The sequence below is a fragment of the Podarcis muralis genome, chromosome 12 (assembly GCF_964188315.1).
Source record: "Podarcis muralis chromosome 12, rPodMur119.hap1.1, whole genome shotgun sequence".
Lineage (NCBI taxonomy): Eukaryota > Metazoa > Chordata > Lepidosauria > Squamata > Lacertidae > Podarcis > Podarcis muralis.
This window is the reverse complement of record NC_135666.1, coordinates 46,685,500-46,703,135: the sequence shown is the minus strand read 5'-3', so window position 1 is coordinate 46,703,135 and position 17,636 is coordinate 46,685,500. Positions and strand designations below refer to the sequence as shown.

The 17,636-nt window shown below is 47.7% G+C and overlaps 1 protein-coding gene across 1 annotated transcript; it reads left to right on the top strand.

Annotated features, from left to right (window-relative positions):
• The first annotated feature begins 914 nt into the window (after positions 1-914).
• Positions 915-17,331, top strand: MTURN (maturin, neural progenitor differentiation regulator homolog). The gene is made up of 3 exons (XM_028750639.2): positions 915-1,436; positions 14,021-14,143; positions 16,771-17,331. The coding sequence occupies exons 1-3, from the start codon at positions 1,272-1,274 to the stop codon at positions 16,879-16,881; spliced, it is 399 nt and encodes a 132-aa protein (XP_028606472.1). The 5' UTR covers positions 915-1,271; the 3' UTR covers positions 16,882-17,331.
• Positions 17,332-17,636: the final 305 nt, after the last annotated feature.

Genomic DNA, 17,636 nt, shown 5'->3' with positions numbered 1-17,636 from the left:
GCCTATATTATAGGTATATTATATAATATGTAATACACACATACACTGCTATTTTTCTGGAGAAAGTATTTTAATCCCACACCTATATATATATTTATATATAGCTGTGGGATTAAAATACACCCACACCCCATATGTGTGTGTGTGTGTGTGTGTGTGTGTGTACACACACACACACAGTGGTACCTCGGGTTACAGACACTTCAGGTTACGCGATTTCTGGTTGCGCACCACACCAAACCCGGAAGTACCAGAATGGGTTACTTCTGGGTTTCGGTGCTCACGCATGCGCAGAAGCGCCGGATTGCGACCTGCGCGTGTGCAGACATGGTGCTACTGGTTGCGAACGCCGCAGGTTGCGAACGTGCCTCCTGCACAGATCACGTTCGCAACCCGAGGTTCCACACACACCCCACAAAAATCCCAGGCCTAGGTTACTTTTGGTTTCAGCTATATATATATATATATATATATATATATATATATATATATATATATATACACACATACATACACACACACACACACACACTAATACATACTGCATATATATATATATGAACCAAATTGACCTATAGATTAATACACACGCACACACATATATACACACTCTCTCTCCACACACACACACGGCTGAAACAAAAAGTGACCTAGGCCTGGGATTTTTGTTGTTCCGCTCGCCTCTGGGTTGTTTTCAGCCCCTGCCTTAGCAGAATTCGGAGCCCGGCCGCAAAACCCCGCGGCGTTTCTTCAGGATCGGGGCTGCTCCGCCTTTGCCCGGATCCACTGGGCTGCCGCCCTGCGCGATATTCTGAGGGCGTCTCCCGTTTCAGGCGGCGGAAGAGATCCATCCAGGCTCGCGTCGCCGCCGCCGCCGCCGCGAACGGCCGTTCGTTCCCGTTATTTCCCCCTATCTGCGCGTGCGCAGCGCCAGGCTCCGAACCCGAAAGGGGCGAGCGGGTGGCTCATTCTCCTCGAGACCCAGCAGGATCCGGCCGCATCCGGCCGAGGCGGAGCGACCGAGGAGCCCCTATGCCGGGCTGCTGAGGCGGGAAAGGAAGAGAGGAGGAAGAGGAAGAAGAGGAGAGGGCGGGTGGCGGGGGGGAAAGCGGCCGTCGTCCCCTCAGCATGTAAACCGGGAATGCGAAGCCCGGCGGCCGCAGCAACAGCAGCAGCAGCGCCTGAGGGAGGAGCAGCTCCGGCCGAGTAAAGCCCGAGGAGGAGGAGGAGGAGGAAGCGGGTCCCGTCAGCCCCACACACGGCCTGAGGCGATGGCTTTCCAGCAGCTGGCGGACGCGGCGGACAAATGGTGCTCGCGCACCCCCTTCGAGCTCATCGCCACCGAGGAGACGGAGCGCAGGATGGATTTCTACGCCGACCCGGGCGTCTCCTTCTACGTGCTGTGCCCGGACAACGGCTGCGGAGGGGACAGCTTCGTAAGTAGGCGGCGGCGGCGGCGACCCCCCCCTCAGGGGGTGTCCTTTCCCCTCCCCCCTCCCCCCCCCACAACTGGAATAAAATATTGAGGTGGGGGGGGGCAGGCCAGGCCAGCCCCGCCCCATCAGGTGACGCGACACGCTTTGAATGGCCACGGACGTCAACTTTTTTTTTCCCCTTTTGGGGCCCCTCTCACGTATTTGAGCAACCATGGAGTTGACCCCTAAGAAAGACGCGCACAAAATAATGGGGGAGGGAGAGAAAGACCAGGGAGCCCCTTTCTGTTTCTGTCCCCTGCTGTGTTTCTTTTTTTCTTTGGGGGGATTTTTTTCTAATAATAATAATAATAATAATAATAATAGTAATAATATATTATATATATTACCATGGGGCTGAGGTGTCTTCGCTTTCCTCTCCGCCCCCATGAAATGATAATAATAATAATAGCAATAATATATTATTATTATTATTATTATTATTATTATTTATTTTCCCACCTTTTGGGGTGATTCTTTCTTAAGAGTGGGCACAGGAGCCAAGACCTAGGGGCGGAGGCAGTGGTTCCCAACCTTTTTTTGGGCCTATGCCCCACCTAAGCCTCTCTAAAATCCTGATGCGTTCCCCCCCATATAATTCTTTTTATTCAAGAAGTGAACTGTTCACATGGAGGAAGCCTAAAAGGCCGTTCACTGTTAATAACTCATTCTCAAATTGCCCCCCACTAAAAAATAAAACCCCTCCCCCCAAAAATCAAATTGCCCCCCCCCCGTGGGGCGTGTGCCCCATGTTGGGAACCATGAGGCTGAGGTGTCTTCGCTCCCCCCCCCCTCCAGAATATCTGAAATATTCTTGATGGGCATTGCTGTTAGAGTGGGGGTCAATTATGTGGGGCAGGCCTTCCCTGTGCCCCCAATATTCAATTCAAGTTGGCACCCCTGGTAGTGAGGGGGGGGCCACAGAGAGAGAAAAGGGGACCTTGGCCCTTCTGGGGCCTTTCAGCCTTTTCTGCCTTCCTGATGGTTCCAGTCTGGCCATCAACACTCACAGCACTTGGGATTTCACCTCCTTTTTTGGGGGGGCGGGGGGGAGCTTAAGTCACCAAGTGCGTTTGCGCCTCACATTCATCTCCGCCTGGTCTGAGAGGTTAACATTGGCTCCTTTGCCTGGGAGTGATGGATTTCCCCACCTGGAAGGAGTCTCAGAGCTGGCATCGTCTGCCTCAAGGTGTGCATCCTTTTATTCTGGCAAGCACTGACACCTCGCTTAATTTATTTTTATATCTCGTCCTTGCTCCCAAAAGAACCCCCCAGGCAGCAGAACAATTAAAACATTGGGGCTTCTTTTGACCCCTAGGCCTTACGTTTGTTTATTTCAATTCCAGCCGGTATTTTTCTCCAAGTAGCTCAAGGAAACCTTCATTGTTATTCTAGAATCATGGAATTGTAGCATTAGAAGGGACCCCAAGGGCTGTGTTAGAAATGGAGATACGAAAACTAGGCGCCCAATGGCACCTGAAACCAAGGTTACGGGCGCAACAACGGAACATCTAGGTGTGCTTTTTAATAACAAGAACACAAAACTGAAAATGAATGAACTGCAGCAAAAATACTGTGTTTGTTTTTAACATGGTCCAGTCCTTTCCCTGTCCACCCCCCTAATATTCTTAAGAGGGTCTTGTTTCCAGTCTTCAGACAGTAGCTGGAAGTGGGGAGGCAGAAAAAGGTCCTCCTTTCCTTCCACTCTGCAGTTTTAACCTGAAATCTTAGGCACAGGACTGTGCCCAGAGCTCAGAAACTGCTCTTCTATTGTAAACAAGAGAAGAGCTTGTGCAGAGTGCCTCTCCCCTCAGCAATGTGTAACCTCCTGCTAGGTATGAGGGCAGGCGGTTCTCCTTTCATCTTAGACAATTCTGGAATTTGCCTATAAGAACTGGTCGGCAAACCTTGAGTCCCGTGGTTGGGCTGTGTTTGGAGGATCTCACATGATCCATTGAGGGCATCTCCATCTTTCAGAGCGTTAAAGCTCCAGAGATCTGATAGTGAAGCTCAAGGTACTCCTTTTTCTGAAAACGTGCATCCTTCTCACCCCAGATGAAACGCCAGGCCTTGAAGGGTGCAGTTCCCATGTTGTTCCTGCCTTGCATTTACCCTGGGGGGTGGGCTGGGGGGAAATTGCAAGCATCGCTCTGTGCATGGCTTGCTAGAAGAAAGGACCTCCTAGCAGGCCTGGGGTTGCAGCGATATAAGCAAGGGTTACTTACTGCTACTAAACAGAAAGAATAGAAAATGTGGGTGCCTGGGATGATGATGTAGGAGGGAAAGGGCAGAGAATGCAATCCTTAGGATTCCTATTGCTGGGAGCATCGTCCTTTCCAGATCATATGTAAAATGGAGTCTGCTTCCCGAGGTCACTGGCAGGTTGGCCAGAATTAAAAGGCAATAGGTAAAGGATCGCTGGATGGTGAAGTCCAGTCTGGGGTGCGGCGCTCAATCTTGCTTCAGGCTGAGGGAGCCAGTGTTTGTCCACAGAGGTAATAGAAAGGAGTGAGTTGAGTGATGGTGGTTTGAAATCAAGAGCCAGCCCTGTAGGTAGCATATTCAAAACCTCTTCCCAGAATCTGCTGTTTTTCTCTCAGAAGGCAGGTACCAAAGGATGGGGCAGCAAAGTGTAGGTCTGCCCCATTTCACCTCCATCAGAAGTTTGGCTAATAGCATGGTTGAATTGCTATCACCCTATCCAGTGGAGAATGTGTTGTGATAAAATGGAGTCAGTAGTTTAACTGCCTTCTCCCCAAGGGGCACCCTTGTATCATTTAGTTCCACGAGGGGCTTCCTGAGAGGAATATCTTAAATTTGTTACTCTGGAGGATCTAGAGAAAATTCTTTTCTGAGGGGATGCCGCTTCTTCTTCTTCCCTTTTGGCGGCCTCTTGGCTGCAGCAGAAGCCAGGCAGGTGGTGGCTTCTTACGTTTTTCCTGGCAGAAATAATGAATGGGCCTTCACTAGGACCACAAGCACTGTGATACCGTCAGGGCTCCCCCCAGAGAATTCTGGGAGCTGTAGCCAGTTATGAGTGCTGAACTTAGGACCCCCTATCCCCCTCACAGAACTACAGTTCTCCAAGTCATTTTACAATAAATCCCTCTTTACAGGGAACTCTGGGAGAGAACTAGGGGTCTCCTAACAACTCCCAGCGCCCTTAACAAATGACAGCTCCCAGAATTCATTGGGGGAAGCCATGACGGTTTAAAGTGGTGTCATAGTGCCTTAAATGTATGGAATGAACGAGGCCCTTTGAGTTGGTGGCGCCAGACTCAGTTGTGCATAGAAGAGACCCATTGAACTCACTAGGTCTTAATTTAGCAATCTAATCTATTAAGGGGAATTACTGGATTTTTATTTCTAGCTCACCATCTCCCATGGGCTTAAGGTGGGCCACATCAATTTCACTGGAAAAGCCTTGCTGTCTTAAGTACATTCCCGTGGGGGAACAGGGCTTGCCACTCTGTAAGTATGCCCATGACTCAGAAGCCATGCTGCACCTCATTGCAATTTCTTTTCGCGACAAGCTGATCATTGAAAGCCCCTTTGTGGAAAAGGCCAAAATAATTAAAAGAGAGCTTGAGACTCAGAGAAGTAGCATGGTGTAGTGTTGGTCTTGGGCCAGTTCTGTGGAACATTGTACAGTACAGCACAGTTGGGGAAAGGTGGTAGCTCATGGTGGAGCATCTGTCTTGCATGCAGAAAGTCCCAGGTTTGATCTCTGGCATCTCCAGGTAGCTCTGGGAGAGTCCGCTTGCCTGAAACCCTGGAAAGCCTCTGCCAGTCAGTGTGGACAACATGGGGCTAGATGGACCAATGGTCTGATTCAGTATAAACTAACTTCCTATGTTCTTGTGACAGTCTGAGATGGGAGGTCTCTTGCCTGCCCGCCCTTGGCTTTTTAGTGTAATTGGAGACTTTGCCAATTATCACAGCCTAGTTTCTAGACCTCTTCTGAATTCCCAAAGAGAGGAATTACTCATAGATGAAAATGGATACTAAAATTTATGTTTTTGATAATAATAACTGGCCCCAGGACAGCGTTCTCAATGACACTAGGCACTTTGCCAGGGCTTTTGCAGGGTAAAAATGGAGAGCAGGCGAAAACGTTACTGCTATGATAATGCAGTTCTGTCTAGTGGGTTATGCTTTGTAAAGTTCATTTGAAAGTTTTGAAACATTGGATCTGCTTAACGGAAAGCAGCCTACAGTTGATTTCCTTAAGAACTAGGGCTCCATATTTGGCTAGGGTTGCCAGATCTTGATATAAAAAGTTGTGGTTCCTGGGAAGGTTCAACCACTAAGTGGACCTTTGGGATTAGGGGGCAGAGCCAAGTGTGGGCCTTGTTGGAGGTGGGTGAAAGCCTAATGGGAGTTTTGTGAATCCAAGGGTGATGTGGTGGTTTTGGAAGGTCCAAAGGAGTTCACACAAAACCTGTCTCTATATAGTTTTGTTGTGTGCTTTTAACTGCCTGAAGGGTGGAAAACCATCCTTGCCTGTTGCTTTTCTGGCAACTGGAAACAAAAACAAACAAACAAACCCAACAACAGCAGCCAGGCCAAATAAATATTTGGTTGATTAACTGTCTTACAATAAAATAATCAACTTAGTGGCTAGAACGACATCTGGGCCGCTTTGTGCCTTGTTTCTTAAAGGCATGGATTTGAAGGCTTATGTCTCGTTGCCAATTCACACAACCATTCTGTACATGTTGAAGCCATGCAGAGCTATTCCTCTTCGTCCCTGAAGCATTGTATGTGCCAAACTAGATCAGATGCTCTTTTTACCACAAGTACCCTCTAAAACGATCGCATGGTCGGTGGTTCGAATCCCCGCGGCAGGGTGCGGCGGGGTGTGCCCACCTAGCAGTTCGAAAGCACCCCCGGGTGCAAGTAGATAAATAGGGACCGCTTACCAGCGGGAAGGTAAACGGCGTTTCCGTGTGCGGCTCTGGCTCGCCAGAGTAGCTTCGTCACGCTGGCCACGTGACCCGGAAGTGTCTGCGGACAGCGCTGGCTCCCGGCCTCTAGAGTGAGATGAGTGCACAACCCTAGAGTCTGGCAAGACTGGCCCGTACGGGCAGGGGTACCTTTACCTTTACCTTACCCTCTAAAACAGGGATGTCCAACCAGTAGACCACGGGATCCTTATCGTGTACAAAAAGTTATGGGTGGAAAAGCTTAAAAACTCTGTGCAATTCTCCTTAAAAAAAAGCTCAGCAACTCCACCCACCCCACCCACGATCCTCCTCCCTCCAGTGACAACGGGTAGATCACTGTCAGGTTTTTTTAAGACTGGGAGTAGAGCGCAGTCTTTTAGGAACTGGACATGCCTGCTCTAAAACATTCCATTCTTGCAGCATCTTGGGTCCTATGCACACTTGCATGTTTATATCACTCATTCTCTCCATGCTAGATCTGTCTTCTTGCTCACTGGTGCCATTGGGACTTTGGCCCGCACCTTCATAAACCATGGCTCGTGAAAATGTAGACGGGTGTTGCTATTGACCCCCCCATCCCAAGTGTTTCCATTTGAGAATTTCATTCTTCCCCCTACCAAGATGGGATAGTGATTGTTGCTGGCCCAACTCTGCTGTTCCTGCCCTTGGCTGCGTAGTTAGCTGCATCACATTAGTGCTTCCAAGAGTGAGGCTTTGTTTCTTTGCATTTTCAAGTGTGCATTTGCAGCATGAGAGTTGATATAGAAACACTGCCTTGTGAATAATAATAAGTTTCAGTAGCTAAGTATACAAACAACTAAAATATAAAACTAACAGGATCAAGCATAGAACACCAACCAAAAATATAAAGCGATATAGAAATGAAATGAATAATAATAATAATAACCAAAACGAAACACGGACTAGGTGTCTACCATCAAATGCCAGCATTGCAACAGAAGCAGGGGTGTTGGAAATCATTTTACAGATTCGCAATAAAAATTAATAGCACATTACAAGCCTCATATGTTGCTTATGTCTTGGCATCTATAGTTTTCAAGCCAATGGCCAATAATGTTTGGAGTTCATATCCAGCCACACACATGGCTGGATTCTGACCCTGCTGTTGGGTCACATAAGTTATGAAAGGTTATCATGTACCACCCAATTTTCAGTTTGACTCCCCTCAAGTGTCTAGGTTCCCCCCTCCCAATTACCTTTTCCACTGGCAGTTAATGCTTTTGTACACTATAGACTATACAGCCAAGTTACTGGCATTCATGAAAACACCAATTTTGATTTCAGACGGCATTTTCTTTAACTTAAGTCCTGTTAATTTCAATGGCTGTGTTTCAGACATGATAAATTCTGTATCCAACCCATGTTCTTTGTGCTGAACCACTGCACAAATGCTTTAGGAACCATGAAGAGAACTCTGCTGTCTGCAAGCTAGATAGGTGGGCTTAAGAGAAATAAGTAATCAGATAAAGAACAGCACTCAGGAGCCCTGAAAGAGTTGAGAAGAAACCTTTAAGCTGCCAGGGAACTGTCTTGGTCTTGTTTTCAGAAAAGAGAAGGAAGATTTTCTATGGAACAGAGGCATGCACCACTGATTATTTCAAATTTCGGGTCAGCTGAAGTTAACAAGATGTGTAGTCTTGCAGAGTACATTTCATCTGACAGCTTGTAAGAGGAAAAGCGATCTCATAAAGGACCAAAAGTTGTGTGTGTGTTTTCTCACGACCCTCATTTTATTCCCACTTTGCTGTTGCAGTTGTCTTCAGTTTTCAGTGGGTTGCTTAGCAAAACTGCCTCCTGTTACATCCGTGTAGTGTTAAGTCTTTCTGACGCTGGGTTGACAGTTTTCCTTTGTGAATTGGACGTGAATGAAGCTAAACTCCCTTTGCACACGTCCCCCAGGTGATAGATGAGCCGGAGAGCTTAGCCTGGGACATGCAGTGGGCAAAGACTTCAACGTAGCATGAAGCTTGTCTGATTCAACATGTTAACAGAGTTCCCGCTTCTGTTGTCACTTTGGGATCCAGTTTGTTTTCTAGCAGAGCTTCTGTGCCACAGGTGGTCAGGAAGCAGACAGCATGAAGAATTCTAACTATCTCTAGGTATTTCGGGGTACTTAATATGGGTCATTGTTAAGGCGTCTCATAAACTTTTTGTACAATAGAGAACCTAATTTATTTACCTAATTTACCGTATTTTTCGCCTTATAGGACGCACTTTCTCCCCTCCAAAAATGAAGGGGAAATGTGTGTGCGTCCTATGGGGCGAATGCAGGCTTTCGCTGAAGCCTGGAGAGCGAAAGGGGTCGGTGCGCACCGACCCCTCTCGCTCTCCAGGCTTCAGGAAGCTATCCGCAAGCCTTGGGAGCCCGCGGGAGTTCCCGCCGGGCTCCCACGGCTTGCAGAGAGCTGCCTGCATCCCGAAGCCTGGGGCGCGCTGAGCTCAGCGCACCCAGGCTTCGCACAGCTCTGCACAAGCCGTGGGAGCGTGGCATGACTTCGCGCTGGGCTCCCACGGCTTGCAAAGAGCTGCCTGCATCCCTGCGGATAGCAGCCTGTTCTGGGGGCTGGGGTCAGGGGAAGCTCGGGCTTCCCCCGCCCCAGCCCCGCGCCTGGGGGGAAAATAATTTTTTTCTTTATTCCCCCCCCCCCCCAAAAAAAAACTAGGTGCGCCTTATGGGGCGAAAAATATGGTATTTCACCTTGGGCACAGTGTAGTGTGAGTCTTCTAATTGCCTAGCCATGATTTGCAAAGCAGAGGTGGTCTGTGGGGTCTCATACCTCTCCACCTCCCTCCTCCAACTTTGTGAATTCCCCTTCTTTCCCTTTTTAGAGCTAACCATGGTTTAGCATTGCATAATTTGTAGACCCACTTCTAACCACTTTGCAAACTGCGGTTGGACCAAACCATGGCTTGCAAAAATGCCATTGCAAATGCATAAGAATGTTAGCTCCAAAAAATAGGAGGGAAATACTTTAGAGCTGAGGGAGAACAAAGAAATAAGACTACAGTAAAGGGCATTTCTTGACCTCCAAACCATGGTAATCTAGGGGTGGAGACTGAGTGGCATTTGTTGTATTTCATAGTTGTGTGGGTTTGTGTACTCTGCTAAATCAGTGTTTCCCAACCTTTTTTGGGCAAAGGCACACTTGTTTCATGAAAAAAATCTCGAGGCACACCACCATGCCAGATGGGGAAAGGTCACTTTTTACTTATGTAAAAAAAAATAAAAAAATAGTAACAGCATAGAAGGTAATGGTTAGGCTAGCATCCCTCTTCCAAATATGCTAGGTTTTTATTTGCAGGGACTGTTCTACATGGGAAAGCATTCAGCACTGTCATTCTCCCATCTGAATTGGTACTATTCTGGGTCAATTTACTCTGCTGCATGTGTAGATGAAAATGGCACCAAGTGTGGGGGAGGGGGCAGAACAGGTTTCAGATACAGGATATTAAGCATACACGTACTTCAGATTGAACTGGTTGCTTGCCTTGCAAGTTTTCATTTCCCAAATGACTGCCTTGGCAAGCGCAATACCTACCAGGCTCAACGCCGGTCTCGCGCTGCCGCTTCCCGCGCTCTCAAGGACCCGGGAGGAGGAAGGCGTGAAGGCAATCCCGAAGGCGCGAAAACGTTATCAATTGCTTCTTCTTGTACAACTGCAGCCAGATCCTACCCGTATTTACTCTGGAGTAAGCCCTAGTTTGTTCACGGGGTTTTGCTCCCGCGTAAGTGTGCACGAGGGATGGCAGCCTTAAATATCGGGGAGACGCAGGAGTCGCCTGCGCTGCTGTAATTCCCCCTCCTTTTGGGGAGGGAGGCGCTGGGCTACTGTGTTTACTTTGAAGTCCCACGGAAGTTAATGCATTATTAGGCTACTACTGGCTTAAGCCGGTGCCCGCCTTCATCCCTAGGCGAGAGGCACAGAGTTCTGTTCCGCCCGGGCGCTGCCTCTTTAAACGAGCGCGTGGTTGAAGAAGGCGCTTGCCCAGCTCCCCTCTGCGCCTCGGAGGGCGGGTTTGAGCACGCGCAATGCGCCGCCCTCCCGCCCTGCGCCGCCGCCGTCTCGCGCTCCTCCCTTTTGCGCGCGCTGCCCCGCCGCCGCCCCATTGGCCGGGTCCTGTCAGCTGATCCTGTGTTATTTCCTGTGTGTGTGTGTGAGGGGAGAATAGAGAGAGAAACCTCGGCACCACCACCGCGGAGCCGCCCCCGGCTCGACGCGGATCCTCGCCGCCCCGCCTCTCGCCGCCCGACTCGCCCGCCTCCCTCCCACGGCACACCAGGCAACGTCTCGCGGCACACTAGTGTGCCGCGGAACACCGGTTGGGAAACACTGTGCTAAATAATGTTTGCATATGATCTCGTATAACGTGCTTTCAGTTAGGTCTTTGATGTGATCCTTGTGTAATTTTCTTTCTGTTCTTTGGATTTTGCTTGAGTCCTGAAATTGATTTTGCTCATATGTTGCAGCTGGCAAACTTATATGTTCTAAAATTCACAATGAAGTATTAATAAAAAATAGATTGACACCTATTTTTCCTTGTGAAAAACTGGAAACTGAAAAAGTACCTGGGGAGTGCCATGTATTTAGACTGTAACGCTTACAGGAAGAGTGGGGGTAACCTGATTTGTCCCGCTTTGTAATATTCTATGTGCAGATTCCCTGGACCTAAAATCTGGGGTTCTTGACATGTAAAAGTTAATATAGTGACATTGTTCAAAACATAGTCTTGAGATTTTTGTCTCGTTTTCCACACATAATTGCTTGCTTTCCTCCTAGAGCCAGTTTATGCAATCAGCAGAACTGAGTGGTAAACATTTGCCAGTAATAAAGCCTTTTTCCAGATTGTACCAATGGGGATGGTGCCTGGTGGGTTGGGTGGAGGAATCCTTAAAGAAACTGAAAATAGCACCTCAGGGAGACTTGTTCAGCATCATCCATGATGCAGCATTTTTCAGGGAGGCAAATTCAGACATGCAATCTCCAAAGATTACATGAGATGGTCCAGTCTGGGAAAATCTCTGCTTCCCAATTCTTCTGCTGACTGTGTGAACTGTATAGAGCTGATACTGGCAATACAGGACAGATTTTATGTAATAGCTATTTATACCTATATGCTTTTATCATTGAGAATCATTGCAAATGTGCTTATGTAACAAACCTTTCGGAAACGACTTTGAAATTAATCCTCTTTAGATCTGCCTCCTTTTGGAGACAACATGCGACCTGGTTATGGTGGGCTGGCCACCCTGGTGCAGAGGCAGTGCCAATATTTTCAGCTATCTTAGCTGACATCTGCCAACATCTGAGTTTGGATGCCTAGGACAGTGTTTCCCAACCTTGTGCCTCCAGCTGTTTTTGAACTACAACTCCCATCATCCCTGACTAGCAAGACCAGTGGCAAGGGATGATGGGAATTGTAGTCCAAAAACAGCTGGAGGCACAAGGTTGGGAAACACTGGCCTAGGAAGATGGAGGCTCTGTGGACAGGTAGTTCACGTATCTGGAAGGTAGGGTGGTTGCCTGTTCTGGATAGCGTTACACTTCCTCTAAGGGAGCAGGTACTTAGCTTGGGGCTACTCCTGGATACAGAAGGCTGTTAGAGGTCGAGGTGACCTACATAAGACAGGCCTTCTGTTTCCAAGGGGTGGAGACACACACACACATGTGAGGGGGTGTGTGTGTAGATGGATGGATGGATGGATGGATATTTCATAGACGGTATTAATTGCATTTTAGCCTTCTTCCAAGTGGTGCACATGTCTCTCAACTCCTGCTTTACATTTACAACAACCCTGCAAAGTAGGTGAGGCTGAGAAACTGACTGGCTCAAGGTCACCCACTGAGCTTCACAGATGAGTTGGGATTTGAACTCTGGTTTCCAGAGTCCTGATCCAGCGCTCTTATCCACTGAACTGCACTGGCTCCGATTAGCCCCTCTGCATTTTGAACCCTACCAGCAAGTCAGTTTGTAACCTAATTAAGTGCCTGCACTAATTAACATCCTGCTTCTTTGTTCTGAAAGACTGCAGGTGTGGCTAGATCAATACTGTAGCTGTGTGTTGTCCCAGACATATTGGATGTGAATTTCTATCTGAAGTCGAGAGTTGCATAGGGAATAAAAGGGTGGTTGAGTGTGATAACTGGAGGGGACATTATAACGTGAGTAAAATGTTGTGTGTATAATCAAAAAGCTGGAGAAATCAAGATGATTCTTTGTGAGGGCGGAATCATTCCTGCCCAATCACATCCTGGTCATTTCCCAATGCTGCCTTCAAATTTTGGGGATCTTTCAGCGAGAAGACTTAAGGAGCTAGTTCCCGCCCACCACACCACTCCCCATTTGCCTGCCCTCTTTGTTGGAGGCCAGTCTGTATGGCAAGCAATGTTCTTCAACTTGGCTCCTCATATATAGCATTGAACTACAACTCCCACAGTCCCCAGCAGTCTGGGATGATGGGAGTCGTAGTCCAGCAACACCAAAGGACCAAAGGTTGAAGAGGCAAGTAGAACTTACAGCTCATTCTCCTTGCCCCTGCCATTTTTTGCTTGCTCGCAGAGGTCACGTGAGCAGTAACTGAGACCAAGGTGGAGGTGCAGCAGGACTGCTGGCTCCATGGATGGGCAGCGGGCCACATCCTGAGACTTGTGGCTTCTGCAGGTGCCTATCAGTGCCAACCTCTGGTGCTGGCCCTGAGCTCTCATTAGCTGCGTTGCTCACCAAGACACCTGGCTGCCACTGCAGGAGGGAAGGCACGTCCAGGACCGACGCAGGCGCTTCTGCATTGCACGAGGGAAGTGTGTGCAAATTCCTGCTTGCTGTGTTACCCCAGAGGTACAGAAAAAGCTGCCACTGATCAGACTTGAAGTCACTGCCTGTCAGATGATGGGCAGTGGCTTCACTGATCAGTGGTGGCTTTTTCTGCACCTCTGGGGTAACACAGCAAGCATGAAGAGGGCCATGGAATTTCAACATGGGCTGGGGAAAGTGGCTCATGGGCCAAATTGGGACCCGGGCCAAGCCAATTTTGGGCAGTGGGTGAGAGATTCTGCACCCCTGCGCTAGGGTGACACAGCACTTTAATCCATTTTAGGTGCACAAACCTAAAATTCTGATATGCCCTTGACTCCTTCCTCCAAAATGCTGACAGTCTGGAGGCGTCACCCAATATAACAATTCTGCTACTTTGACTTGGTGCTTGAGCTTGCTTTTCCTCCTCTCCCCTCCCCATCCCCTTTCCTTTTGTGTCATGAGCCTGAGGGCAGTGACCGTCTCACTGTTGCTCTTTGTAAGTCACCATGCGGCTGGAGAGCAGAATAAAAATCCTTCAAATATATGTGGCAACGCTGAATCTATGGCAGAGGGAGGGTTTGTATGCAACTACATTGCCACTGGACAGCAGAGAGTTAGATGGGGGCTGCCATTGGGTTAAGGCCCCTGGGTTTTAACCTGTTCCTCCCCACAGCTCTCTATAGATCACTCTACAGCTCCAGAATCTCTCCATATCAGTTTTATTGCTTTTTCAACTTCACTGCCTGCCAGCATGATTAACCCCTGCTTTGTCATGGCTTGCCTTTGCAGCACGTCTGGAGTGAAAGCGAGGACTGCTTGCCTTTCCTGCAGTTGGCGCAGGACTACATCTCCTCCTGTGGTAAAAAGACACTGCATGAAATACTGGAAAAAGTCTTCAAATCATTCAGACCTGTAAGTGCCCATTTTTTTACCCTTTGGCTTTATTGCATTAAGAGGTTTTGTTTTCAACACGCCAGACCACAAACCCCACACGCTTCCATGATCGTTTCCCATCATCACACATAAATGTGCATAAGCATAAGTCTATTTTTAAGAGCTTTATTTTTCTGTCTCCCGTTTTCCAAACAGACATTCCCAGCTGGGACAGAAAGCAGCCCAAAAGGGCCTGTCCATCCCATATGAGAATTGATACACACGTTTGTTTTATTGCAGCATCTAAAGAACTAGAGTTGGCTGTGCTGGCAGACTCTGATGTGGAATTATTTTCTGGCACCTCTGTTGTGAAATTTTACGATATAATAATAAGAATAATAAGAATAATTTTTATTTATACCCTGCCCTCCCCAGCCAAGGCCGGGCTCATAGCAGCTAACAAGCAATAATAAAAACAAGTTGAATGAATACAACTTAAAACAAAATTAAAATACAATATTGAAACATTAAAATATTAAAATACAGCCTCATCACAGGAGGAGAAAGGAAAAAGAAAAAAGAAAGAGGGGGAGGGAATCAAATTGGCTCCAAGCCAAAGGCCAGGCGGAACAACTCTTGTCTTACAGGCCCTGTGGAAAGAAATCAGATCCCGCAAGGCCCTGGTCTCATGAGGCAGAGCGTTCCACCAGGCCGTAGCCAGAGTTGAAAAGGCCCTGGCTCTGGTTGAAGCTAATCTAACTTCCTTAGGGCCCGGGACCACTAGGGTGTTGCTATTTATGGACCTTGAGGCTCTCCGGGGGGCATACCGGGAGAGGCGGTCCCATAGGTACGAGGGTCCTAGATATACTGAAATTGAAAAGGGTGGAGAACTGAGCATGCTCTTTCCCCCTGAGAAAACATTACACTAAGAAGAATCAGGTGTGTTGCTCCTCCGTCCAAAGAATGAGGAAGCAGTGGCCCTCCAGAGACTGTAGGACTTCATCTCCCATCACACCTGACCTTTGGGCATGGCAGCTGAGGCTGATGGGACTTGGTGTCCAACAACCACAGGTGGAGCTTCAGGTTCCCCAGTCTTTCTCTGCCTGCGCTGCTCCAGTAATGCTAAACTAGGAATCTCAGGTCAGGGGGGACAACCGTGGTTACTCTCCGTAGGGGCATCTTCCCTGGGCGCACATAGCCACAGGAAGCGATTCTCTTGTCAGCCCCTGCCATGTGATCTCCCCTGCTTCTCATGTGTCTGGAGTAGCGCAGGATGGAAGCACAGAGGGAGCTGCACTTGCACCCATCCTATATGACAGGGGTGCCCTGAAGATGTTGCTGACCATTGGCCATGCTGGCTGCAGCTGATGGGAGCTGGAGTCCAGCATGGCCCTGAATGCGCATCTCTCAGTTATGGTTTAACCCTAGGCAATCTTGACATCATTGTAGGGCTTGCATTAGATGCTCTCCATAGGGCTGCTTCCAGCCTAGTGATCAAAATATCACAACCCCAAAACTCACTTATGTGGAAGTTAGTTTTGTTAAAAGTGAGTGGGCAGCCGTGCCGTTTAAGGGCGGGCGTCACATTCACCTTTTATCCTGCTCTGAATACAACCTTGCCTTTAACAACTTACCTGGTAGCTACAAGCAACCAGGAATTCCACACGGAACAATTGAACAGGCCGGTGGTGGCGTCTGCAGAGGGATTTCTCTTCCTCTTCCTCCAGGCCACTTGGTTTCCTGGTTGTCTCTTGATCCAACCCTCTGTTCTGTCCTCTCTCCACCAGCCCTTGAAAGATGTCATCTTTCTTTTTCACTACATTGTTAAGTGTGCTGCGTTTCCTTGCTGTATGCAGAAGAGGGGGCTTCCTGGCTAACTTCCCAGCAGGTGAGTCAGTGTTTCTTGCTGGGAGGGGGGGGGCAAGGCGGCAGGGAGGTCAGCGCAGTGCAAGAGCACTATAGGAAGCAATATAGTGCATTTGCACTGTGCTAACTGCTCCACCTGTCTCCCTCCTGGTAAGCAACAGTGAACTCACCTGCTGGGAAGCTAGCATAACAGTTCCTCCTCCTACTTCTGCTGGAAACGCAGCCTAGTACCTAGCAGGCTAGTAATGTCTGCAGGCTTATTTACAAGACTGCATGAATGCATTAGAGTCAGACTAATGGCCCAGTATTATCAACAGATCTCCAGGTTTGTAGAGCTAACTCTGGTATCTAAAACTCTTTAAGGGAAGATTTCCCTCAACAGGTATGTCAGCCCCCATTGCTGTGAAGAAAGGAGGTTTGTGTGCCTGGGTTTCTTTGCACATTTTTAATTATTATTAACACCAAAGATGTGTGAAAACTAAATGAACCAGAGGTGTCTACAAACTTCAGCGTCCTACAGGTGTTCTCATTCATGGAGCTGGAGCTGGCCTCATTTTATTGATAAGTATCTTAGGAACAAACCAAGTCAACTGCTGCCTAATGTGTGAATTGGCCCTCTCTGGCCCACGAGTCACTGAGCTACTATACTCTTTCCCCCAATTTAAATGCTTTTATATGTGGTGCTGCAAATAACCACATCCTCAATTTGTTCTTGGACTTGGAACATCAGTCCTGTTGCCTGGTTGTTTTGCCCTTTTGTATTACACTCACAATTTTATTTCTGTCGTCTTTATAAATAGCTATTGGGGCTTCCAGATGTAGACGATGATGCGTTTGAAGAATACAATGCAGATGTGGAAGAAGAAGAGGCGGAAGCCGATCACCAGCAAATGGGTGTCAGTCAGCAGTAATTTTCAGAGGAATTGAAATATATTTTATCCTACCAGGTGGGATCGCTATGCTTCCGCATTAGCATTTTTGAATGACGCATCACACTGGAAAATCTGACTCCCAAACCCAAAGTTTAAAGAAAACAACAATATTTTTCAAAGTCTGTGATGAGCTTTGCTAAGAAGTGGCCTGAATTTAACTCCTGCTTCAGTGAGGTTTCTATGGTGTTGTCTCAGTAGCGTTCTGCCATTGTTAACTTAGAACTAGGGTTTTTCTTTTCTTCCTGCTGACTTGTCTTTTGTTTTGTTTTGTTTTAATTATTATCATTTTTTTATTTGTTTGTATAGAATTAACATTTCACTGACGTGAATGTGATTTGAATGTAGGAACTATTTGGTTGGTGTGTTAAGTACTTGCGTGACCTTACAGAGGACCATCCATGCAGAGAATAAATGCAATCTGCACTTTCAGTCTTAGATATCTCTCTTTTTATTACATATATATATATTTTAAAAACAGAACTAGACTATTAGTTAATGTACTGAATGGTTAATGTTCCAGCAAAGGGTGCAACTAAGCCAAAATGAAGCATTTTAAAATCTCCTTGCTTTCAGTGAGAAAGATTTAAACATGTACTTTTAACTATGATATCGTTGAGGCCCGTCATCAGGCACCTAGCAAGCACTACTTACCCTACTCTCGTTCCTCTTCAGCCTGGATACCACCCTCTTTTCCATTGTTTGGTTTAACACTGGTGTAGTATTATGTCTGGCTC